Source organism: Fundulus heteroclitus, chromosome 8 (assembly GCF_011125445.2).
Source record: "Fundulus heteroclitus isolate FHET01 chromosome 8, MU-UCD_Fhet_4.1, whole genome shotgun sequence".
NCBI lineage: Eukaryota > Metazoa > Chordata > Actinopteri > Cyprinodontiformes > Fundulidae > Fundulus > Fundulus heteroclitus.
This window is the reverse complement of record NC_046368.1, coordinates 32,699,124-32,726,001: the sequence shown is the minus strand read 5'-3', so window position 1 is coordinate 32,726,001 and position 26,878 is coordinate 32,699,124. Positions and strand designations below refer to the sequence as shown.

The 26,878-nt window shown below is 40.2% G+C and overlaps 1 protein-coding gene across 3 annotated transcripts in view; it reads left to right on the top strand.

Annotated features, from left to right (window-relative positions):
* Positions 1–26,878, top strand: part of ttc28 (tetratricopeptide repeat domain 28) — a 188,962-nt gene that overhangs the window by 127,831 nt on the left and 34,253 nt on the right. For all 3 annotated transcript variants that reach the window (XM_036140650.1, XM_036140649.1, XM_021310378.2), the window contains 3 exons: positions 10,698–10,919; positions 12,257–12,445; positions 12,526–12,622. In XM_036140650.1, coding sequence (XP_035996543.1) covers positions 10,698–10,919; positions 12,257–12,445; positions 12,526–12,622 — 508 coding nt within the window. The remainder of the gene's footprint in view (positions 1–10,697; positions 10,920–12,256; positions 12,446–12,525; positions 12,623–26,878) is intronic.

Genomic DNA, 26,878 nt, shown 5'->3' with positions numbered 1-26,878 from the left:
ATTCTTGCACGTGTGCAAACCGAAGCAGAAGCGTCACGCTGAAAATGTACAGTATGAATATCAGTCTGTGGAAAGTGGGTTTGTAAGAAGTAACGAGAGAAAGACAATCAGAGAAAAGTTGTTTGTGCAGAAGAGAAATCCTCCTGCACTAGGAATGTTGTAAAAGACTTGACTGAAAGATATTATTTATGGATAAGACAGAATTTAGTGGGATTTTATCCGTCCGTCAGAATTTAGAGGGATTTTATTTTATTTTTATTTTTTGTTCTTTTTTTTTTTTTTTTGCGGCTCATAGACTTTCTTATCTTTGATCTGATCAAATCAAAATTAAGTAACAGCCAGCAAGTGATCAGGGGGGATTTTTTAAGATTTTCTCCAGCCCCGAGTTAGCTTTTTGAAATGGTTAATTGGTCATTATTAGTGTAGAAAGTAAGAAAGAGTAGGATATCAAAAAATAGGAGGTTTCCAACACAGAAACTAAGAGGAAGAAAAAAAAACTCCTGCTCTTACCTCAGACGTCCCCTTCTCTCTTTTATTTGGGCTGACAGATTTCATCACCCAACAGCAGAGGCTAACATGAAGCAAGTTAAGTCAGTTTTATGTCAACTTAACTTTTTTCTTTCCCTCTGTTTCCTGCTGATGGAAAACCTTTTGTTTTTCCACGGGATTGAGCTTCAACTGTTCCAAAACCTCTGACTCTCCTCTGGTTGGTTTATTGAGCACAGCAGCACTCAGAGGATGGAGTGCCAGCATCAATATTTCTCTGTCTCAGCTCATTTCTTTTTTTTTCAGTGTTTGTGCATTAGATTTCCCCCTTTTTGCCTCAGCACATCCACTTCCTGGCCAGGTTTCCTTAGTTTATACCTGCCCAAGCTCACCTGAATACATTTACCCATTGCAACAGAAGATGCAGATGTAAAGTTGTGGCAGGATGAATATCACGGCTTTTTTATTTATCCTTTCTCAGCCCCTCTTTTTCAAGTTGAAATAAACAATGCCGACATTGAGCGCAGCACCTGAGGGTCCCAGACAACATGATTGGAATTTTTGTGTGTGCTCTGCTGCGGGGGGAAAAAATCCTCCTTGAGGGAAATCAAACACTTGTCAGGCTAGTTGACTGTACACACAGAGGCCTCCTCGTCATTTATTAAATTTCCCTCTCCTCAGCCGGAGATGTGTCAACTGGATTTTATATGTTTGCACTCATCACCATGCTGGGAATTAGGCTTTTCTGTAGATGTACGTCCTCGTCGTCTTTTTCCCCAACGCACAGACACGCTCATGAATACACATCAGCTGAAATGAAAAGAGCAGAGTGTCTCCATGTTAATTAGATGGGGTAAATTCCACTAAAGGTCAGATTGGGTGTTTTCAGTGACACTTTTTAGCGCTCATTAAGGCCCTGATTTAATATAACGTGAGCGTGTATTGTCTGTTAACCGGCTGGTTAAATGAAGGATTTTTTTTATTCATAACCCTCACCAGAGCTGGAACTAAGGGCTTTTTCTTTTTTGTATGTATAATTTTATTAAACTTAATGAGAAATAGAAGTATTAAATGAAAAAACGAACCAAATTTTCTTTTCAAGTAGCATCTTGTCTCAACCTATGCAAAAAAAGAAATGGCACAGTCTGTTTGAGTTTTTAGTCTTTCATTGATTATGTTGATTACAACAAAGCAACTTCAACATTCTGAGCAAGTACTTAAAGGAGCATAGTGTAAGTTCCAGGATTTTTACAGATGTCTGCCCCCCTCTGGCATCAAGGTGAAATGACACCAGTGTTGTGCACGTGCATAGGAGAGGAAAAAAAAAACGTCTGCCCCTGCAACTGCACAGGTCTTCAGTAAGAATGCTGTATATATTGAAGTTAGTGTTCTCTCACTTATACATCAATTACAGCAGAGACTAGGCCAGATGAACCAGAGTGTGCAGCGTGTCACACCCACGCCCAGAGACTACAACCTCATTCACTCTCATGAACTGACCAATCCAGCCTACAGAGGCAACTGCGGAAAATAGAGAGTAACTCATTTTACATGTTGGGAAACTGTAAGGGCATGTATGGGAAAGAAAATAAATCATATTTAACTTGAAAGCTTGCACTATTCACCTTTGAAGAAGTCATAGTAGCTATTAGACCACACAACAGAGAATTACTAAGTACGACTACTGTTCTCATAGTACGACAATTTGGGTGTGTATCAGTGATTCTTGAAAAAAATCCAAGCCAAGAATAAAGTACGAGATTGATCAATGAAGAGAACGAAGCTGAAATTAGATTCAAGCAGCATGTATATATCTTACCAGAATCTGTAACTGCATCAACTAATACTGTCACAATTTGTGGTCGCGATGGACCCAAATGCTGATAAGACGATGTCAGGGACATTCTGGTGGGAATGATTTAATGAAGGAAATAAATGAGCTTTTAGAACTGACACCAAGACAGTGAGGGCATGGAAGAAAGGCAAGAACAACTGAAGGATCCAGCAGGGAACCAAGAAAACCAGGGAGCTTAAATGCTGGTGAGGTGTGATTAGGGGAATGGAAACAGGGTGAATACAATCAGGGGGGTGCTGAGCATCTCAGAGAGAATCTAAGCAGAGAAGTGAGGGAAAGTTACTTGGAAAACTGAGAAATTAACACAGAGGGAACTGAAGCGGACACAAGCAGATCTAATTACTCAAAAACTGAGTCTAAACCAAATTGCACAGACAAGAGAGCCCAAGAAGGAACTGAGAATCACGAAGAAATGACTAATATAGAAAAGACTTGATGGCAAAAAATACACAACTTGAAGGTAATAAAAATACAAACAGAACTGAGAGCCAAAATGCAAACAGAAAGATTGAGGTTCTTCTGACAACTAAAACATTAATGCACACAACTACATTCAATCCAACACATCACAAAGCAATGTCTTCCCTCTTTTTATGCAATTTGTTGTGTTTATTGTATATAACAGTGGAATTGTGTCATCTGTATGACCGCCACACTGGTGTGGCACTTCACTGAGGCGAAAGTAGGGGAATATGACATTTAGAAGTGACAAGGAACCGTGAAAATCAATGACGTGAAAAACTTTGAAACAGAGTTTAAATGGATTTGTACCATTTTTCAATCTCTGAAGCACCCATCATGGCTTCTGGATTGTCAGAGCCAAATGTTTGCTCAAAAAGCCAAACACTCAAGTCACTGTCAAACTCAACTTGATTGTCAGGCCTCCTTGTTTACAATTATTTTGGACGTCTATTGTCAGTTCTTGTAACCCTCTCTGACATCAGTCAACCGAACTGTCACTCTAGAGAGAAACTAGCTCTGTTAAGAAATCTTCTTAAAATATTTATATTTGGCAAAATCCTTAACAAGAAATTCAGGTTTGTTTATTCTCCTGCATTTAGACAATATTTGTACAGAGGTTGAAAAAGAAATTCACCTCTGGCCTCCTGTACAGTAAGACATGTAACAACCCTCATAAATTACCTATATTGAGCAAGATTAAAAGAGGTTGGGGTCTATTTTAAGTAATATTAAATAAGGCTATGAACATTTTAATTTCGATCATTTTAAATGTAATAAAACCAGTAACACAATAACTTGCCGATAATTTTATATGATTTTTGAGCAATGACGTATTGGGCTGGGTAACACTGAGCAAACACATATAGGTCACATAACCACTTTTCATTCTATGGGTTCAAGCACTTTCCACTTCATGATCAAACTATGAAAATCATTTAAAAGTACTTTTTTATTTATTGAACTAAATTAAAGCAATAGTTGGTAATCCTGTTCAGAAACACTTTTTGTTACTGGGTAAAATTGCCCTTCCATCCTGAAAGTAGTAAATGCGTTATGTACTCATAGGCCAGTAGAAACTCAAACAGGCCTATGAATACATGGCCGTTTGGTCCAAAGGGAGTTTTGTTCCTGCTCTCACCCATAGACATTATACTCACCTCCCTCTGTCCCTCAAGTTTCGGGAAAAAAAACCTTAACTATAGATTGTCCCACGTAACACCAGTATGTGTGCTCGTTCCTTCTGAGTTTCCGCTTGCTGGTTGTGCGTGCGCACTTGTATTATTTATGTATCCGGTTAGCTTAGCGGCTAGGTTAGCGGCTAGCTTACCGGTTAGCCATTCAAAGTAGTTCTGCTGCTATCGTTGTATACTTTGAACATGGCTAAGAGTCACAAGAAGCGAATCACATTCATGTTTATGAGAAGAAAAGGAAGGATTCAGTAGAAAGAAATAAGACCAGAGTGGATTTGAGAGATTTTTTTCATACAAGCCCCCTCAGGAGCGGAATAGTGATGTAAGACGGTCTTGCTCATGAGCAGTTATTCAAAAGGGGACTTGGGAAAACCTCTGGAAAATCGCTGACCCTAGCTTTACGTGCTGCGTAGTACATATACTTTATGAATGCATATAATGCTTAAAACATCCACTATACATATTTTTAGTGTGCAAACTGTACAAAAGCTGCAAAAATATATTTCCAAGAAATGCAGCCCTGTTTATGTACTGTCACATTATTAGCTGTTAATGTAAGTTCACAGGATTATAATGCAATTGATTACTAATTTTTTTTTAACACTGTACTACTCTAGTGTCAAGTTATGACATAACTATATAACAGTTGAAATGACCAAAACCACTACGTTTTGGGAAGATCTTACGGCCATCCTTGGTTGCTGCTCAGGTTTTATAAAACATCAAGTCCTGTCAGATATAAGATTTATGACACATTTTGTTTTAGCGTGAGTGTTCATATGAAGGGTGTAAAATGTACAGCGTGTCAACATTTACAGCCAAAGTTAATGTGATGTCACCAACTCACGTTTATTGTTTTTATGCTCAATAAGTCATTGACTATTTGAGGGTGAAGATTCCAACCTCGGTTGACAGTGTATTAAGCTAAGTTCACACTGTTAGTCCTGATGCTCAATTTTTTTATTTTTCTAAAATTAGATTTTGTGTGTGTATGTGTGTGTGTGTGTGTGTGTGTGTGTGTGTGTGTGTGTGTGTGTGTGTGTGTGTGTGTGTGTGTGTGTGTGTGGGTGGTAATACACACTACTAATTAAATGAGACCGCCATCAGACTCCTGAACAGTTCAACATCCCAAAGTGACCCGCATGAGCAGATAACAGAAGAAAACTGCTTACTCATTTGATCTTGAGAGGATTCACAAGACTTACCATCTCAATGATCCTGAGTAAAATCTATTCATGTGTGGTGTGTTGTGCTAGCCGTCTGACTGGACACCACACACTGTACGAGCAAACCTGTTTTATGTGTCTCAGGCTTTGAAAATTGGCAGACTAGTTTAAAATCCTGCCATGTGAACCAGCCTTAGGACTCAGTTTAAGACTTGGGGTGACCTGTCCCCTCAGCGAGTAGCTTTAGGCCGTGGAATGCCCTGCCCCTGTCTCTCCATGTGGCTTAATCTGTTGATTCCTTTAAAAAGCATCTTAAGACACTTTTATTCAGACTTTTTATTAATGTCACCCTGAGGTAACATTAGACAGCAGAATTAAAAGATTCTATTTAAAGATAGATAGATGTCAACAGAGCTGTCTAAAGCTAAGTTATAGATAGATAGATAGATAGATAGATAGATAGATAGATAGATAGATAGATAGATAGATAGATAGATAGATAGATAGATAGATAGATAGATAGATAGATAGATAGATAGATAGATAGATAGATAGATAGATAGATAGACAGATACTCCCATCATGATGAAGTGCTTCGAAAGGATGGTAAAAGAACACATCGTCTCCCAGTCTCCCCCCAACATTTGACCCGTTCTCAGACCTGGATGACTTAGAATCTTCACCAGCATCTCCTCCACTGTTCACCTGAGCCTGGCACACCTGGAGGAGAATAACACCCATGTACAGATGCTGTTCCGGGACTTCAGTTCAGCGTTCAACTCCATCATCCCACAGAATCTGGTAGGAAAACTGGAACATCTGGGCTTCAGCACACCCCTTCACAACTGGCTGCTAGACTTCCTCACCAACAGACCTCAATCAGTCCGGTTCAGACAGAACACCTCTGATGTCATCACCCTCAGCACGGGCTCCCCTCAGGGCTGCGTCCTGAACCCCTGATCAGAGACAACAATGACCAGGACTACAGAGAAGAGGTTGAGCAACTGGTGAGCTGGTGCAGAGAAAACAGCCTTATCCTGAACGTGGAGAAGACAAAGGAGATCATCGTCAACTTCAGAAGGAACCGGCCTCACCACGCTCCACTGCTCATCAACAGCTCAGCTGTGGAGGTGGTCAGCAGCATTATGTTCCTGGGGGATGTGCACCCCGACAACCCGGACACAGACAACCTCACAACATGTCACTGGTGAAGAGGGCACAGAAGCGCTTGTACTTCCTGCGGAGGCTGCAGAGCCTCTGACTGGAAGAACGTGAGGAGAGCGGTGAGGACAGCAGAGAGGATCATCAAGACTCCTCTTCCCTCCATTAAGAACATTTCATCCCAGCGCTGTGTGTCCCGAGCCCACAACATCATCAGGGGTCCCTCACACCCCCACCATAGACTGTTCTCCCTGCTGTCCTCTGGAAAGAGGCTTCGCAGCATCCGCTGCAGGTCCACCAGGTTCTGCAACAGCTTCCCCCGTTGCCATCAGACTGTTGAACTGTTGAATCTAAACTGGATTCTGCATCCCATTTGCGTCTTTATTTAGTAGTACAAACATTGCTGATCTTTCATTATCCATTTGCCTTTTTGCACTATTGCCTTTCTGCAACGTTATTTTGGCACATAAACAAATGGTTGAATATTCTTCTGTATACTTGCACAAGTTTTATTGATTTCAAACACTCTCCCGACACAGGGGATACAAATTCTGGTGGGGATAAGTCATTTGGCACAACGACACCTTTCGCATGTGGTATCCTAGCGCAGCAGGTCTTGGTGATATCACAGTAAATTGGGCAAAAGTCTGGGCTATTTCTGCCCTGCAATGGACTGCCGACCTGTCTAGGTTGTACCCCGTCTCTCTCCCATTGACAGCTGGAGATCAGCACCGGCACCCCTCACGAACCCAGCAGGGATAAGCGTGTTAGAAAATGAATGATGGATGGATGGATGGATGGATGGATGGGCTGGGCTATTTCTTTTTCCTTGCCATTAAGATCTTTGCCAACTGGTGCCAGAAAATGCTATTATTGGGCTTTCTTCGTCTGGAAACAAATGTTTACAACCCTTAACAGGCGCAGCAGTGATGAAGTGGTTGAACTTGCTCAGCTAACAATACAGCGATCTGATTGGCTGAGCAGCAAAAATCAAATCACATGACCGGAGCGCAACAGTTTAGATTTTTTATCGGCTTTAACTTATTAATGTGTAATTGAAAACATGGAAACATTGGTGTTTGGAGATCACTATTATGTGTAGCAACTTATCCAAATGCAAGGAAGTTGCCCCCTGACAGTTCATACCAAAGTCCTTAAGGAGACGTCCTACAGATTCTGGCCCACGGACTAGGAGACCTCAGGAAGACAGGCGAGGTGTAGTGGAGGACTGAAGACGAACTGGCAGAGAAGTGAGGGCAGAGGGAGGCTTAAGTAGGGAGGCTGGCAGGTGAAGTGAGTTCTGACTAATTAGTGACTGACTGCAGCAGGAGTGAAGGGAAAGCTGAGTGAGAGGGGGAGGAGGAAACTGAAAACTAACAATAAATGAGGCCAGAACATAACTAAACCCTGTCACTCTGTACATACAAAATGTCAACAGAGTTGTCTAAAGCTAAGTTATAGATAGATAGATAGATAGATAGATAGATAGATAGATAGATAGATAGATAGATAGATAGATAGATAGATAGATAGAAAAAAAGAATATATATATATATATATATATATATATATTCTTTTTTGTGGGTTTTTGTGGTACTAGTGGCTAATTTGTTTTCAAAGTAGGCTGACAGGAAAGAGGGTTTGAGAGAGAGGTGAAGCCATTAGACCTGCGATAGACTGGTGACCTGTCCAGGGTGTACCCCGCCTCTCGCCCATTGACAGCTGGAGAGGAGCACCAGCACCCTTTGTGACTCCACAAGGGATAGACGTGTTAGAAGATCAATCAATTGATGGGGAGACATTAGACCTGAGTCAGAGCGTGACTCCTACTTCTGATCCAGCACCTTATAACCTAATGATGTGACCATGACTGCATCAAAGAGGTTATTCTTACAGGGAAGCTCTTTACTTCAGGACATAATTTATGGCTAATTACATCAGACTGTATGTATGGGGCTCTGGGTTATGGTAGGACTGAACAAATTAAAATGAGCACAGCGGCTGCCAGGAAAACTGTGTTGCTACAGTGTAGTGGAGGTTTTCAGACTGACCAGTCAACAAGTTGTCTTATTTGTTTGCTGCTCCAGCCATTTTCTTGAAATGTGAAGGACTCCTCTCTGGAACTGGCAAAACATATTTAGCCCCTCAAATATAATTCCATCCCTTGATAATCATAAATTTACTGTGATTACTGTGATTTTTTTGGTCCAGTTTCCCTCACCACATCTTGGCCTAATTACAGCCGGACCTGTACAATCAATAACTCACCTAAATGAGGCCAGCCCAACATCATGAAGTAAGTTAAAATATCTCAAAAAAACAACACATCATGCCCCAAGCTAAAGAAATTCAAGAACTGAGAAAAACGTTATTGATATCCATCAGAATGTAAAGATACACACATCAGTTTCTAAGGATTTGGGACTCCTGAGAACCCTGTGTGAGCCATTATCAACAAATTAATGAACAAATAAATAAATAAAAACAGGACAGAATAGTGAGCTGACAGGAAAACAAACATGTTTTACTTAAATATGCCTCAGGCCAACAGTTTATGCTAACGTGAGACTTCTTGTTGCCAATATCACATAAGTGTCATTCTAATGTCATTTTCTATCTGGTGAGCGCGTTGTCCCATTTGAAGGGCAAGTGAACATACTGTAAAGTGTAGATGTTGTCTCTAGAATAACACAGGACCTGGACGGCTTTCCATAACTGATAATACATGAATTTCCTTCCAGATATATTATTAGTACCAGAAAACCCTGAAGGAGAATGTCCGGCTATCAGTTTGTCACATTAAAGTGTAACTTACCCCTAAATCAACTTTTTTTCCTGATAAACTGCATAATCTCGGCCTAAGGGTGTTACTTTAATGTTACTGTTCAATTTTGTACATTTGATGTGAACTTGTTTCATTCTGCAATTTGCTTATTTTATTCTGTTTATGTTTTTTATGACACTAGTGGCTCGTTTTTTAAAAGAAATAGGCTGATAGGAAAGAGGTTTGAGAGAGGGGTGATCAAAATGCAGTAAAGGGCCTCAGTCCGGAATCGAACCTGGGTCAGCTACGATAAAGACTAAGGCCTTCGTATATGGGTCGTGCTCACTACCCCTGCGCCTTCGGAGCATGACCCTAGTTCTGCAATATTTGTCCTAAAACTGTCTCAGTGCTGCCCTCTTAGGGTTGAACGGTGGCTATTGCAGTTGAATTTTCCTATTGGTTCAAATGGTACATGCATTTGTCACCATAGCCCAGCATTTAGTGGGGAGATCCTCCATCTCAAAAGACAGTTAGGTGGCAACAGCACTAGATGTTGCCCTAGTCACCTAGTCAACAGGTCACTTTCCCTCGTCCTGACTGCCGGAGCAATGAGTGCTGCTTAAAACTTCCACCGATCACCCGTGTCTCTTGGAACTGCCAACTTTGGTGGTATTTTTCAAAATGTGTCTGAGGGCGGAGTTGAGTCTTTACATCAGGGTGAGTTACACCTTAAGCTTAAGGGGCATTCAGATGTGATCTGACCTCAAACAAGACCCTCTAATTTAACTAAATTAAAACAAATCTGTTGTGAAGAGTGGATCAGATGTCCTCCTCTGTGATGTAAAAGCCTCCTTGCCAGTTATTGGAAATACTCAACGGCCATTCTTGTTGCAAAGGTTGTCTCAACCAGCTATTACGTTTGGGAGGAAATTACTTTCCATTTATGGCCAAGGGCTAGTTTAAATAGTTGTTAGAAATTAAATAGCTATTTTTCCCTCAGTGAATTAGATCCTCATTTGAAAACAAGGTTTTGAATTAACACAGGTTATCTTTCTGATTTTGAAATTATTTGAACTGTTTCATGGTAAATGCGTTTTGCCTCATGTGTGACAGGAAAGCAGAAACTGAAAGATTCTACTTTTCCACAGCCCTGTATGTACTGCTAACTGGGCGCTGCTGCTTTATTTTTTTATCTGTATCTGTATTTTACTTGTTTTGTGCAAATTCACTTAACTCAAGAACTGAAATATTAAGGTCACCTAAATCTGATTAATACTATATTAATCATGTTCTTAGTTACTTAAACAGTCTTCACTTCATTTACAGCTCTTAAAGGAAATTTATTTGGACACATGAAACTATTTTATCTGCAACTACAGTTATGCAGTGTTGATCATTATACGGTTAAATATTATGCTGCAACTTGCTTATTTTCTACCAAAGTATCTAGGTTTACAGTACAGCATTGTTCTGACTTGCCAAACTTGAAAGTCAATAATATCTGATTTTTGTTAGTTCTTACTCTCCCATTTACTGTCCAATGTGTGAACACTATGTCCATATGTTGGTTCTTGACGATGAGCTGTCATTGAGCGTATTGTGTTTGCTTTCAGGCCGCGTCAGGCGCCCTCAGCAGTCTGGGCCATGTGTACACAGCCATAGGGGACTACCCCAATGCACTGGCCAGCCACAAACAGTGTGTCCTGCTGGCTCGGCAGACCCAGTGCCAGCTTTCCGAGGCGCGCCAATTGGGCGACATGGGTGCTGTTTACACGGCGCTGGGAGACTTCACCAATGCTGTCCAGTGTCATGAGCAACACCTGGATATCGCAAAGGTAAAACAGATGTACAGTGCTACGCAGCATGATTATTTTTCACATTCTGTAACATTACAATTAAAAATACAAAATTTTCAAGACATTTAACAAAGATCCCTTTACTCTGATCACCCTAAAAAAAAAAAGTGCAATTGGATTGTGAACAAATGTCACCAAATTAGTGAATAGAATCAACCTCCATGTAATTAATTCTTAGGACAAATTCAGCTTGGATTAAATGCAGACCAGACTCAGATTTTTGTTTACAGCAAATTTTGAAACCTGAGTTTCTCTTTTATTGCATATAACAACACAACAAGGGTTGGTCTATTTCATTAAGCCCCAATGAAATCCATTAAATCCACATGAAACTGTTTGAGGGAGACAATGCAAGGTAGCTTAGTCTCATTAATTTTTTTTTTTTTTTTGGTCTTTTCATCTTTTTTAATTCCAAGTGGGGTGAGCTTATGGCTTCACAGATACGAAGATTAAAGCAAAGAGGTTATTTCCACCCGGTCTGGCATCAAGAGTCCTGCTGCCACAAATGTCCACGGGAGTTCCTGGTGGGGATTATTCCACTGAAAAACATAGTTCCCCACAAATGTGTAGCTTTTTTTCCAACTAAAACCAAACTATTCATATTTTCAGAAGAAAATCCAGTTTGTTTTCTTTTTTGTCTTGTCAGTAAAATATGGAATTTTAGAAGAATCATTCAGCATAAAGAGTCAAATTATTGAAAATACCCATCACAAAAGTCTCTTATTTAATATCTCACCTTCAGGCAGACAGCAAATGTAGAACTCCTACAATTTAAAAACACAACTGTAGTCAACTCTGCTCACTCCCTATTCAGCACTTTGTTCCTAGTTTATATTGTGTATAGATCACTTTATTTTTGTTTTTTCCTATTTGTTTCTTCAATATCAAAGTAAATGTTCAAACCCCAACAAGCACATTTGCCTTTAAATTTATCACCAAAGAATATTTTTATCATCGTTATGCATAACAGCAAAATAATGAAGATGAGAACCAGTCCATTTTTTTTTTATATGTAAGCAGGGTCCTATTTGCATTTTTGTTTTTTGAATAAAAAAGGTGGATTATCAGCTGCCTGGACACAATACATCCAACATCATCTCCCCGTGTGAAGGTTTTACTCTGAGGAATTACAATCACCATCAGATTGCCGAGTGGGACTTTTATCACGATAGAAGTTCTTTGATAAAAAAAAATCTCAGCCATACATGTATGCTTCTAGGGTTTTACAAAGAATATTTCTCTTTAGAGTCTGTTGAACACCTTGGTTCCTGAAATGTAATTTCTTGCTAATGACACAATGATGACGTCTTTGGCAGTCTTTGGAGAACCGGAGGGAGGAGGCACGGGCTTACAGCAACTTGGGCAGTGCCTACCACTCCCAGCGGGACTTTGACAAGGCCATATCGTACCATACCAAGGTGCTGGAGTTGGCGCAGGAGCTATCGGACAGATCGATCGAGATGAGAGCATACGCTGGTCTGGGTCACGCTGCCCGATGCATGCAGGTGCGTGGAAAACCATTTGTAGACGCCGACTGTTGATTATCGCTCTTGAACATTTTTGTGTTTGTTCTGATGATTGTCAGGACCTGGAGAGGGCCCGTCAGTACCACCAAAACCAGTTAGACATCGCAGAGGAGCTGCAAGACAGAGCAGCACAGGGCCGAGCTTCCTCCAACCTGGGTAAGCCTTACTGACTGAAAGCTGGCTGTAGGGGAGGGAGTCTAAGCGGACGGGTTTCTGTTTCCTTAACATTATTTTTATACTGTCACAAAGCAAAACACTGTTTCCATTTACATTTAATCTGATTTGTGGAACTCACACAGTTATTGAGTTTGTGTTTAGTGTTTGGTTATGATCGCCGGTTCTTCAAACAGATTAAAATTCTTTCCTCTTTGAAAGAAAGCTCTGTCAGCGTTTCCACCCAGGAACCTTTAGAGTCTCATTGAGTTGTTGACCCACTTTATCTTTGCTTTCTCCACCAATACTCAGTAATTTCACTAGGCTCCTGTTCTGAGCCTGGCCAATCTTGTTTGCATTGATCGCCACCTTTCCTGATGAAGCACTGTTGAGAAATATCTGCTTCAGTACTGGCTGTGGTCCGTTACTGTAATACAACTTGGACTGCCTTGATAGATTCAATGATGGAAGCTTTAGATAATGTGAGACGCTGTGACCTCACCTGTTTCTTTGTCAGAGCATATCACATGACCACATCATTGGGCCCTCTGGATAATCGACGCTCATCTTTTATTAAGTAGGCTTTAGTTTCTGCGGCCCCAGTGATATCTGAGAGCTTCTGAACCCAACTCCAATGCTAAGTGGACAACTCACCATACAGCTCAGACGTTTGGGCACTGAGAGGGGCCATCATTTCAGATATCAAACTACTATTAATGAAAGGAATGACACATTTATATTCATCAAGTCTTTGTCTATTTGTTTCATAGTCTTTTTATTAAATAAAAACAGATATGAGACATATCACTGTCCAGAAGTAGAGGAGGTTAGGGTAGCTTTCCTTATTTGTTTCTTTGTTATGTGGATTTTTTTTCATAAATGTGTACGGGTCCCTGCTCTACCACCATCATTGTTTCAGTTCTGTGGAAGAAAGCTTGTCAGCTGTTGGAGAAGATCCAGGTGAAGGGCCTTCAGACCACTTTACAAAGCCGAGCTCGCAGTCCTGCGCAATAGTTTTAGTCTGGTGTTCTCTCCGTAGGCTGTTGTGAGTGCACTCAGTGGGAATCTGACTATTGTATAACTTTACCCAATAAACCCTGTCAGTGTCTGCTGATATGGTTTTTCTTCTTCCTCCTTGTCCTCCTTGGCCTCTTCCCTTGTCATTGTCAAATAGAGTGCCAGGGAATTTGTTTGACAGCCAAATACTGTTTGCATTTCAATTGCAGTGTGGAAAAACTCACAACTTCTCTCGGTCTCCCAGTAACCTACATACATGCTCAATTTGGAGGTGAGGGTGCTTCTCCGTAGCTGGGTCCAAAGCTGGAAATTTGGACACCGAACTACCACAGTCCTATCACATAAGTTGTTTTGCATGCTCAAAGTAGCCAGGTATCTGTTGCACTCTCTCACCTCCTAAAGGGGAGCACACTGCATTTTCAGTGCTCCCCAAAAGACCTCTCCAAGATCCTCTAGAGACCGTGCATGCTCTGGTTGGTTTTGTCTTTTTGCTGTCTTCATACATTTTAAAGGGTTCCTAAGTAACAAACTTTCTTCTATAAAGCAAGTCCTTTCATTAAGTTTAAGCTTGGGATTAAAAGGGTTAGAAATATGGAGCTGGCTTATTGTATGAGATCAGTAAATCCTTTACTTCTTATATCTGTAACTTTTACTTCTTTCTGTTGCAGTCTGTGGCATTGCGTGTTGTGTTGGTGTTGGGGGGGGGGGGGTTCCTTCACATTGCTTACTGACAGCTTTGGCTGCAGATGAGGAAGCTTAACATCTACCTGCATTTCACAAGCCACCGGATGTGCCTCAGACTCTCTGAACTCATCCTTCTACAGAACTAAAGGGGCCTGAAATTGTACGGCACAGCCGGTTTCATTCTGTTTCCCCTCACCTTTTCATCTCACAGAGGCAGTTTAAAGACAACAGAGCAATGCTGTCACCACAAACTCATGTCTTTACTGTCTGAATCAAGAGGAAAAAAAGTCCACGAGCACAGAAGATGCTTTGATGTGTGACTAACAGGCCAAAGCTGGAGTTGCTGACACTTTCCTGACATATGAGCCTCAGTCTGTGGTTTGGATCAATGTTTCAGGTCATCATTTATGGATGATTACAGTTCTTTGACTGCTGACTTGACAACGCTCCACTCTTCTCTCCTGCTTTTGTGTCTCCTTCTTTCATTTTTTTCTTGTTCTCCCCTCTCTGCTCTCCTTTTTGTAAAAATCAGAGGGAATAAAACTGAATGAATGAATTTAATACCTCATTGTATCATGTCTCATTGTATTTTGCTAAGCCAGTCGAAAGCATCTTAACTAGAACATTGTCTACCTGTCCACTGGAGTTCCTTTGTGATTTACTAAATCTTTTAAATCTTTGCTTTTCAAACAATAACTGGAGGTAAATTTTAGAAACCTCTGTTTTACCTTTCATTTGCCTACTAGGACCCTGTCGTTGGATTTTTACACTTTCTACATTTCTCTTGTGTTTTATTGAAATCTGTTGGAGAGCTGTTCTCATATTCTGAAACATTTTGACATTCCTTTCATTACCAGGTTTGATATCAAAAAGGTGGCTTCAGGACAACTCTGTGGATGTCCTAGAGGGGCCCAGCCAAACCCCAGATTTGAATCTGATTGTAGAGATCTAAAAAAAAATGGTTGTGCTCCAATGGTTCCCATCCATCATGATGGAACTTGAAAGGTTCTGTTAAGAAGATTAGGCCGAACTGCCCAAACATAAGCTCGTAGCGTCATACTCATAAGGACTCTGGGCTACATTTGCTGCCAAAGATGTATCAACAAAGTATTGAGCAAAGGCTGTAGCTATGTTGCTTTTCAATTACCATGCAATGAGAAGAGGGGAAAAGAGGGGAAAGGGTACCTCCAGAAACGCTCAGCACTATGTTCCAGGCTTCCAGCAGTGTTGCCAGGTCTGCTTATTATCAGCAACGTTGGGATTGTTAATATCTACCGGTTAGAAGGTAGAGGTAATAGTGGCTTCTCGACTCGCATGCAACGTTTTTTCTTAATGTAGCAGTCTGGGCATATAGAGATAAGAATATTGTGCTCATAAGCTTCCACTGTTGTGTAAAAGTTCATATGTCATGAGTTGTGGAGTTGCTCATGGACCAAATTTCAGACCAGAACTTGGGAGCCCAATGATGGATGAATGATGACAATTCATTGAAAAAAGATAACAAAACGTACAGGCAAGGCAGGCGATGACATGAACCAGAAAGATGGTAAGCATAACCCAGTAGCAGACCATGAGTGAGAATGAGCTGGCAGAATAAATAGGTGAGAAGACAGAGGGAAAGGCAGGTGAAGCAAATAGCACAGGTGAAAAATATGAGGGTACTTAGGCTGAGGGTGAGAGAGAGCAAGGATACCAGGACAGGAGGAAAACAGAACCTGACAAAAATACAGAAAGCACAAAGAATAAACAACTAACGTCTAACTGAACTAATATGGACAGGAAAATAAAGATCTAACACAAACACCCTAACTGATGGCAGGAAACAGGAAGGAAAGGATAGAATCTACTGACTAATAAACAATACTGAAGAGGTGAAAACACAAACAGACCACATGATCCCCAAGAGCCTAAAAAGAATCTACATTAAAATAATTTATCCAGAATTAAAACAGCTATTCCCTCAAACATGCAGCCCCACACACATTCACTATGCACTCTGTGTTTTTGTCTGTAGTCGTGTCACACAGACAGCTAGTGGTTATTGGTTAGCAGCTAGAGTTAGCTTTCATAAATGTCCTTATTTATCATAGGTTTAATGGTTGTGAAGGTAATACTTTTGTTTGCAGAATATGATTTAGCGAAGCTAACTTTTTGGTCAGCTGTGCCCACAACTGGTTCCCCCTTGTTCAATGGCAAACAGAGGGTGACATTTTTAATGGAGAAGTACAACAACTTTGCTGTTGTTGGTTCAGTTGTCCTGTTATCTGCTGAGAGTCTCACTCTTTCTCACATTTAGGTAATTTTCAGTGTTTGACTTGGTAGCCCATAGTATGATGTGTTCACTGATCAAAGACTTTGATTCTGGTCTGTTTTGTAGTTTGTACAGATTTCTGTCAAAAGCTGATTACTCAGTGCCTCTAATCAAAAGAATAACAGGACCCCAGCGTAGACAAGGAATCTGATATTTGCATTTTGCATTACATTCAGACTATTCAGAGAGATCCCCAGCATGTTTTCTTTAAAATGAAGCGCTCCCTTGTCTGTGCAGTCAAAGCAGATTGTGGCAGAAGGCCGGTGAGAGATTTGGTGTATTGCTTGCAGTCTCAATCACCTCAGTCCTATTGAGAACAGTGAACAATTGATCCAACCCATGAGGACTGAAATGTTCAACCGTTAACACTATGTACATATTTTAAACGCTCTAAACTCCAAGCCCTTACCATTCATGTATATGAATGAAAAAAGAAAATATTGCAGACAGGGTGAAAACAGAGACACGCTGAAAGCTTTGGGATCTTTATAGACATGTAATCTGTTTGCTTTGTTACATGAGCTTTAACATTACCCACTATGACAAGCCTTAAAACATTTGTAACCAAACTGCATTTTAGTTTGGAAACTCTTCATCCTTATCTCTTCATCCCTCATCCCTGCCCTCCCTCATCCATAGGCTTCCAGTTCCACTTATTCTTTATCCCTGCACTTATTCATCTGTCATACTTTCATCATTTGGTCTCTCATTCCTACCCTCCCTAATTACTCATACTTCATCTCCTACCTTCCATCTTCCCTCATCTTATCTTCTCTTTATCCTTCACCCTACCCTCATTCCATCATCCTACATACCTTACATACAGTATCTGTTAGACCTATTAGTTCTTGTCTGCTTTAGGTCGATTCTGAGGCCTCCCTAGTTGGCTTCTCTCGCTATGAGTTGCCATCTCTGAAACATCTAGCAACAAGTCTCCCCCATTAAAAAATCTCCAAATCTCTTCTGTTAAAATATTCACTGTTGTCTCAAATTACTTTTGGAATTTGTGTTGCTGTTGTCCTGGCTAATGAATAAGTTCTTTATATGAAACAGGATCGTTGAAAGTAGCGTTACAGCACTTTTTACTGATATTGGGTGTTTTTTATGTGTTGTTTTATTTTGGCAAACCTTGGTATTACTGTGACGTTTCTATTTGTGTGCATTTTCTCAGAGAATATCTCGAATGAATGGTCTGGTTCTTAGCTGCTGGGTGTTTTATCTTGTTCACAGGCAAGTTGGACTGGTCTATCTGTCGTCTGCTTCCAGACAAGTTAGTGTTTAAACTGAACAAAAATAAGAATATAACTGATTTTATTATGGCCGTATTGACTCTTGGAACCACATTTAAAGAGACCCAGTTAATCCATAGCACCATTTTCCTCTCTCTGTGGAGGATAGAGGTCATAGATCACTGATGTCCTCCCAAACCCCCCTAAGCAGAGTGCCTGCTCATCAGATCTCAGCTAATTTTCCACATCTCTAATCCAGGCTGCTCATGCTGGGTCCCATCCACTCAGGGAAATCCCACCTTCTCGCAGAGTCTCTACTCGTCCTTCGAGTGTGGCTTTCGTCATGAGGGATGCTCTGCGTTTGGTTGTGCTTACCCCTGCGGTTGCGTAGTTAAGGAGGCGGTGTGTAACCATAACCAGCTCTTCCTGCCAACTCTGCAGGCGTCTGTGTAATCCTCTTAGCTCCAGAGCCCAGTGAGTGAGGTTCCCCCCGTCTCATAATCAGCTACATTCTCAACTCCATCTATCCCTGTTTCCAACATAGACCCTTCTGAGCCTTGCACGACGATTCATACCCCATGAGGGCTTTCATATTATGTCATGGTAAAGCCACAAACTTCATTATTTATTTTGTTTTATTATTTTATAGAAATTTTATTGACCAATACAAAGTTATACATAGTTATGATATGGAAATAAAATGCTACATAGTTTTACATCAATTTGTACAAAGTGTTTATATTCTGTCCTGTAACTCAATAAATTGTAACCCAACCTTTTGCAGCAGTTATAGCTGCTGCTGCTTTGGGTGGGACTTCACCAGCTGAGCACAGAGATCAAACGTTTTGCTTGTTCTTCTTAGCTCAACCTCTCTCAGAATGGATAGAGAGCATCTGTGAACATCAAGTTTCAAGTCTCAGTACAGGTGCTCCTTTTGGGTTTGGATCAGGACTTTGACTAGACCATGGGTCTGCAACCTTCACAATCCAAAGAGCAATTTTTTTCCTCTCAGTCCAACAAAATGAAAGTTGTTTAGAGCTTCAAATATTACACAATGCTTTGAACAAAATAGATTTTTTAGTAATTTGTACTGTAGGAAATTTGTCATTCAGAAAGAGCCACCATTTAATTTCTGTTTTTCGGTTATAAAATAAAGAACAACATAAATCTTAGCAACAAAAAAAGGATTCATCAATTTTAGCTAGTTATTAAGAGCCACTTATGATTAGACCATTCTTACACATAGATATGACTTGATCTAAACCATTCAATTGTACCTTCAGCTTTATATTTAAGGTTGTTGTCTAGCGGAAGGTGAACCTACACCCGAGTCTCCCAAAGACAGCATTTGCCCAAACAAAAACAGTTTTAGAAGCACCTTCTACCGCCTGTTTTCTGTGGTAAACTAGAAACAGGATTTATGTCTTTGTTTCAGTAACAGCTTTCAATTTGCCTCTCTTTCACAAAGAATACATTTCTGGGGTCCACAGCCGTAGTTACCCTGTCAACATAATTGTTACCATGTCTTGGTAAGTCTGCTGTTGATCCATCCTCTCTCCATGTTCAGATGATGGCACCAACTGAGCTCTGTGGGATGTTCAAACCTTGGGATTTTGTTTTCTAACCCTACTCTTCTTTAAGCCACTCCACATTTTTCTCCCTGACCTGTCTGCTGTGTTCCTTTGTCTTCATGGCGCCTTTTGCTCACTAATTTGTGGATTTCGTCGTCATTTTCCTTCTATTTTATAATTATGCACTATCTTCTGTTAGTCTGTCACAAAAAATCACAATAAAGTACATTGAAGGCTGTATTTGCAATGTGACAAAATGGGAAAAAGTTCAAGGGTGCCAGTACTGCAGACAACAGCAAAATGTATTGGATAATTCCTTGCATCTTCACAGCCTTCTGTTTCATTTAGCTTCACTTTTTATAATGTGTGCAAAAACATGCGTGTGTCATGTCTCTGAACATCTCATGCATATAAAAGCGCTTGGAATTTAACATGTTTCGCAGAGTGTGACTTTTTATGCTTTTGCAAACCCCATAATGAAATGCCAATTAAAGGACACCGTCTTGTTTCGTATAAAATCCATGCGCTTTAATTAATTTCCCTGTCAACTGATTCATAATTGTTCCATAATTGATTTCTTATTAGTTAGAATTTTTGAGCTTGTGCTTTAATTAGCCTTTATTGTACAATATTCTGTGTTTTCTTATGTTTTCGTGCAAAGATTTTAAAGACCAATATGACTGATGTCATAATGGTGATAACAATGATATTGAATGAAGGAAATGTTTTTCTTTGATAACATATCTACTTTATTTCACCGTGTATGAAACATGGAAATTATTTGTGAGAGGACCTTCTACAGTGTCATTTGGGGAAAAGGTACCACTTTCTTCATTGTCCTAACTTTAGACAAAAACTGCAGTCAATCTGTTTAATTTGATTTTAATTTAGAGAAAAGGAAATGATGTATGCTTCTAGATTTACAAATAAATAAAAATCTGAAAAGTGTGGCATGTATTTGCCCCAGAGAATTTAGTCTTTTTTCAGTCAACATTTCTGTTCGCTTGATCTAGTCATGTCTCAACCTTATTCTGTTGTCTGCAAACATTTATTTTGGTTATGTTCTGCATGTTTGAAGATTTTTAACTGTTACATCTTGGCTTAAATTGACTGACTAGTTTTGATTAAGGTTCTTCTTGCCTGGCTTGTCAGTTTAGATGAGCTGCCATGTTTTGGTGGGTTTGCAGTTCAGGGTTTCACCACCGTATTATAAGCATGACAGCCCATCGGTGGGGAAACCCTGAACCCTGAACGACAAACCCTTAACCCCCCCCCCCCCCCACCACCACCACCACCACCACCACCACCACCACCACCTCCCCAGGGTAAGCGTAGTTTGTTTGCTTGAAATGCTCGATGTATGAGAGCAACATCAAACGTTCAGTTAAGTTTCCATCTGGAAGAAAACCTCCATTAGCTAACACGCTAGCTGTTATTAGCTTGACGCACACTACCGTACCAGGCTGTACCCCTCCTTTGAGCTGGGTCCCGCAACAACCCCCATGCTTACACAAACCCCCACCCCTCACCCGCTTCCTGGGTTTCGCATGCTCCTCCCATAAACCACTAAGACAACTACTGCCAGGAATTTTCTGGGGGAAACCCTGCAGTTGAAGCCATTGTATTCTATTTAGAGCATCAGATTAAAAGGGGTGTAATAAAGGTGCACACCACATTGTTTAGTTGTTTTTTTAGTTGTTTTTTTCTATACATTTTGGAAAAGAGGTTTCATTTTCCTTCCACTTCATGTCAAATGTATAGTAGACAATCTTTTTCGGATTCGAGGTTTAGGTGTATCACCTTATCTATTGGTTGTCCCACATGCCAATCATTCTGACGCGCTCATGTAACACCAGTGCGCGTACTCATTCCTTGTTATTTTCATTTTTGCTGGCTGCGCGTGCGCACTACTAGTGTTTATGTATCCACTGAGTTTCAGTGTTAGCCGTTTATTGTAAAAGAGGAAGGCCTCAGAAGAGAGAAATAAGACCAGATTGTATATGGGATTTAAAAAAAAAAATTAAAAATTTTGACGCGATCCCCCTGAGGAGTGGAAGAACAGGTAGGATGGTCTTGCGCTTACACAGTTATTCAAAAACGGACTTGGGCATTTCTTACCTACATTTGCAGAAAAATCGTCCTTTCTACCTCTGATGCACCACTTTACTGCAGTCTTGAATCAAATCCCAATGAAATACATTGTAGTTTGAGTTGTACAGGTGAAACGCTAACAAGTTCAAGGAATATGAATAATCTTGCAAGGAAATGCATGTGTTTCATTTTATAAGGTTTTTATCAACAAACATCCAATTTATGCATTTTTTTCATAACTAGTAATTCAATGACTTTAGTAAGTCAAACTTGAATTACTAACTGATGATGATAATGATTAATGATGATGACCCCTTCTGGTCTTATTGGCGTTTGAGACCTGAGCAAAGGTTGCTAGTGGCTAAGGACTAAAGTCTTAGGCCACAGTTTTAACATCTCTGTTGTTTAAGCCACTCCATTCTAATGTTTGGTCCCTGACACAGTCTGCATGACAGATGACTGTGTCTGGATTTTAGTCAGAATTTGCTCTTGGAGGACATTTTCAACCCAGTCTGCATTCATGGCAGTGTGTCTGGACAGATTTGGAAAGAAGCCATCTACTTCCTAACATGGATTGTGTTTGGATGATTCAGTTTTGGCATATTTTCTCCTCTGGAGATTTTCCAGATGGACAGACAGAGGATTCGTTAGCAAAAATAACTATGCTCCTTTCTTTTTCTGACTTGGGAATTTCCGTCTGTCCCTGATGTTTTTCTTGGTCAAAAAGCTGTTTCCTGATTGCTCTTCTTGTCACAGGTAGTTGGCCAAATGTCTTCTCTTCCTTTTGTGATCATGTTGCATTCACATTCAGTTCCTGTCACTGTTGCACAAACAAATTTCACCGAGGCTCTTTCACAGCTTCACCTGTGATTACTGCAATTTAATGAGCTTAGCTCATCATTTTGTGCCAAGGCAAATTTGAAAGTAAACTTTTTAAGATAGTAAAGCTCGTTGCAATGGATAAGTATATAGAAATGACTCTTAGCCGTAATTTAAAACAGTGTGTAATAGAAGATGAAAAATTCGCACATTTGTCATTTCCAAATAACAAAGAGCGCTTATTCTTTCTGCCTTCTATTAATCTGGGAGGCCTGAGAACAAAGTCAGTCAAACACAATCTCTTGACATCTGAGATTAAAAACCAACGTCAGTTAAAACTTCGGAAGGTTGTTTTTTATTTTTTACACACACTTGCTAAAACTGTTCCATGTCCTCCCAGCTGTCCTCCTGCCAGAAATACAGAAATAAAGAAATAAAGAAATACACTGCTACTGGTCAGAAACGACCAATTAGAGCAGGGAGGAGTGTCTTAGCAGTGTCAATCACACTCGTGTATGCGCTGCTTACACCCCCCCCCCCTCCCACGCACGGCACATACCCTCATTCAAGATAGCTGGTGTGCTGAAGCTGTGCAGAGAAATAGCGGAGAAGCAGCCTAATATTACGGATAAACTGCCAGTTTCTCGAGTGGCCCCTGCTCAGAAAACAAAAACTGGTAAACAGACGAAGAGTGTGTTCACAGCAGGCTCCGCTGCAAGGAGGGCTGCAGCGCACCTGTAAGGTGTGCTTGTTTACATTTTCAGTCTATGGTTTTCTCAGAACTCCCTACTGCAGATTTAAGGTAATATAATATGCCAATAGGTTGGTGTTTTCAACAAGCCCATCACTGGCTGATGTTCTCAGTACACATGTTATGTAGCTTTAATGTCTTTGGACTAAACTAGTTGCTGATTCGGCTTTCATGTGCATTCATCGGCAGAAAGAAAAGAACAGCCAAGGGACACATACGAACCCACAAACCAGTCTGTTGCCAGGCAGTCTGACAAGAAAGCGACCTCATCCATCTGGTGTCTCGACACCCCCTCCCGTCATCACATGGTTACTAGAGGGGTTCCCTTTAGGGACCCCTGTGTCGCTTGTCTCAGTCCCATTCAGGAGCAACAGATACAGTGTAAACACTATGCTCTCTCAGGTCAATGTTGCTCTCAGCGAGGAAACAATTCATGGCTGCATTTTACAGGGATTACAAGTTTTGTCATTGTTAGGATCAGAGTTTTTATACATTTTGTTTCATAGTTTTAAAGAGTCAAAGTGTGAATATTCTCTTTAAAACTGAAGTTCCTTGAATTATATTATTTCAGCAAACCTAGTTTTTGTCATGCTGAGTGTAATGATGTGGCAAAATGACTACCTGCTCCGTCTGTCCATCCATCTGTGTATCATTGGGATTCCACAGAATGAGGGATCCCAATGTGTTCCCGGCCACATGGGGTGAATAGAATCCCTCCAGAAAGAGGAAGTGTCTGGGATCAAGTTCCTTAGGTCATGATTCATGTCTCACGATCATAGGTGAGGGCTGAAAAATAGATGGACTAGTAAATTAAGAACCTTCTAAATGACAGGCTGAAACTGAGCCTGATTTACTGAAAATGAGGCCCTATTCTATCTATCCCTGTCCTGTTTCATCTTACCATCACTCTTGAACAGGACATCAAGATATTTGAACTCCTTCACTAGAGCCAAAGACTCCATCCACCTGGAGGGAGCAGTCCACTGGTCACTTCACACTAGTTATAGAACTGCTCCAATACATGTTGAAATGTATAGGTTGAAAATGCCCACAGAACCACCCTGCAAAGACTTTGTGATAAATTGGCCTTTTAGGGTTAATTTAAAACATTTGAGAAAAAAACATAGACCCAGCTGTGGGTATATTTTAAGGCACAGTCCAAACACCCTGACTTTTTTTTTTATTAACATTATGACAAAAACTTGTGAGTCTGTCTCTCAGCTGCACAGCTATCCAGTTCATTTCCTGTTCATCGTAAGCTCTCCATAGACCTGAACCTGAAGTCCTGAATTGATTCTCTCTGCAGACCTAATTGTTCATTGCAGTTTAGACCTGTCCTGTTTTGTGGATGAGCCACATCACACACCGATGGATGAACACAGGACAGGCTCAATAACTGGCCGTGTGCAGCTCCTACAAACCGAAAGGGTTTCACAGTGGACGCAGTGTTGATGAGGATTTTGAGGGGTAGTTCTCTGGGAGTCCACCGTTATACGTGCAGTAACCAGAGAGAGTAAGATGCACATGGAATTAAGGATGTACAACATAAGGAAATATATCTACTTCATTTTCATGTCTTAGCTGGATGATTTTCCTCATCAAGAAAACATATGTAATTGGATGACATCTTCAAACTTTTAGTATTTTTGTTGAAGTCAAAAATATCCCATTATTTCTTGTCTAGAGGGTAATAGTCAATTATTTTCATATCTGAAGAACTAAACAAAAGAAGATTCATCATCTGTATTTTCAAACTTTTTGCACATCATGGAGCAGTTTTAACTTTATCCTTACAGACATGTTTAGCTCCATATCACAATGAAAAGAGGTCAGTAATTTGAAGTAGATATGTAATGCATCTTGTTTAATAGTTATGTTTGATCTGGTAACACTTACATCATGCAGCTGAGGTGTAAACTCACAGTTAAAATAGGTAATGTTAAAGGTACATATTCACGTTATTTGACAGATTTAAATTTATACGCCAGTAACTCAGTCTGGTTGCATATAACATATTTCTAAAAGATCATCATGTCCTGCTGGCGTATTTGTTTTTGTCTTTTGCTCTTAGTTTTTCCTCAGTTTGTTAGTAAATATAGTCTTTTCTGTGTATATTTACCATTACAACATCATGTGACCAGGGTTACGTCACTGCACATGTGTACAATTGGTCGGGGAAATAGCATTGTAATGCATTAAATTTGTGTTCCTTCCCATGAGAAGGATTTAGCCTTTGACTTTTATTTATGTAATTGAAAAAATTCTTACCATGATGCTGTGTCCTCATTTGCATTTGGAGGGGGTCGGGTTGGTTTCCACCATGCCGCGCTGTTGGTTTTCCACGAGGCATTACTGCCCGGTCGGCTCGGACTTAGTAGCTGCGTCAATGTCTACCATATGGCTTTCTAATACTGCCGGTAGATGGTGCCACATCTGTTTATATCTGCTTATTGCGCCCATTTCTAGGGTTCTATTTAGGCTTCAAACACTATCTGGATGGATGCTTGGACCATATAGCCTTATTTTCTCATAATCAACTGGATTTTGGTACATTTAATCAAGTTTACTGTTCGTTGATACAGTTGGAGGATCGGAGAGTTATGACTGTGTCTTTCCTTCAGAATGTTAACTTTAGTGGTCCTGTATCAATATTACAGAAAGCTATTCCTGTAAAGTTTTATTTAATCAGCACTTTTTCATTGGTGGAGGTGCAGCTGCTTAACTAGAGTGAAATGTGTGGGAAATGTTTTTGATCATTGTGTGTTGTGTGAAACAGCAGTCACTTTGAAACATGGTTTTAACAAGGCAACATGATTAAGAGTTGACATTTTGCACCTTTTTCTGTTTTTAGCAGTTAGTGTGGTCAGACAACATAGCTCATCAAAAAGGCTGCAAACATTTCCAAATCAGTCCTCCATTAAAGAATAAAACAGAACTGCTTTCATTGCTTCATGTTATCTTTTCAAAGTCTCACTCTCTCTGGCATGGTCTTAAAGCTAGGGTCGCCGATTTTTCCAGAAGTTTCCCCAAGTCCCTTTTTGAATAACTGCACCTGCACAAGACCGTCCTACCTGCTCTTCTGCTCCTTAGGGGGATCACCTGAAAAAAATCTCCCAAATCTACTCTGGTCTTATTTCTTTCTACTGAGGCCTTCAATTTCTTCTTATAAACATGAACTCTTAGTTCCAAGATTATTTTTGAAGCAAAAATCTTTGTCTCCAGTGTCCCGATCTCCCGTCTTTTTTGTTTTTCAAGCTTATTCTGCATTGTCTCTAAAAACTTTGTTGATGACAGAGGAAAACTTCATCACAAGACACATCAGGATAGTCATAACAGTTCCCTGTCCCTGGACAGAGAATCTGATCTTAGCAACTGCAAAGCTGAAGAGCCTCAGTGGCAGATATTATTAGATTTGTTGGAGTTCCACACTGAAGCTTATGAATTATTTACTACTCTGCATTTATATCCATTCTGCAGGACTGAAAAAAAAATATCAACCCATATATTCACTTCACAGGGATATATTATATTTACAAGACTAAGTCTCAGAGGGTAATTACTGTGTTTGATGTGCACAAATAGTTAAATAATTATTAAATAAGATTTTTGACATTGCCTTAATCTGATAAATCTCCTTTATCAGGCCTGAAAAAAAAATATTTCAATGCTTTTTTACTAAATTTGCAAAACCTTTTAAATCAGCAAATGAAAGGCAAAGCAGTTAAGTAGCATAATCAATCAATAACGCCCTTGCAAAGAAAAGATTTGCGCCACAAGAAATGGTTC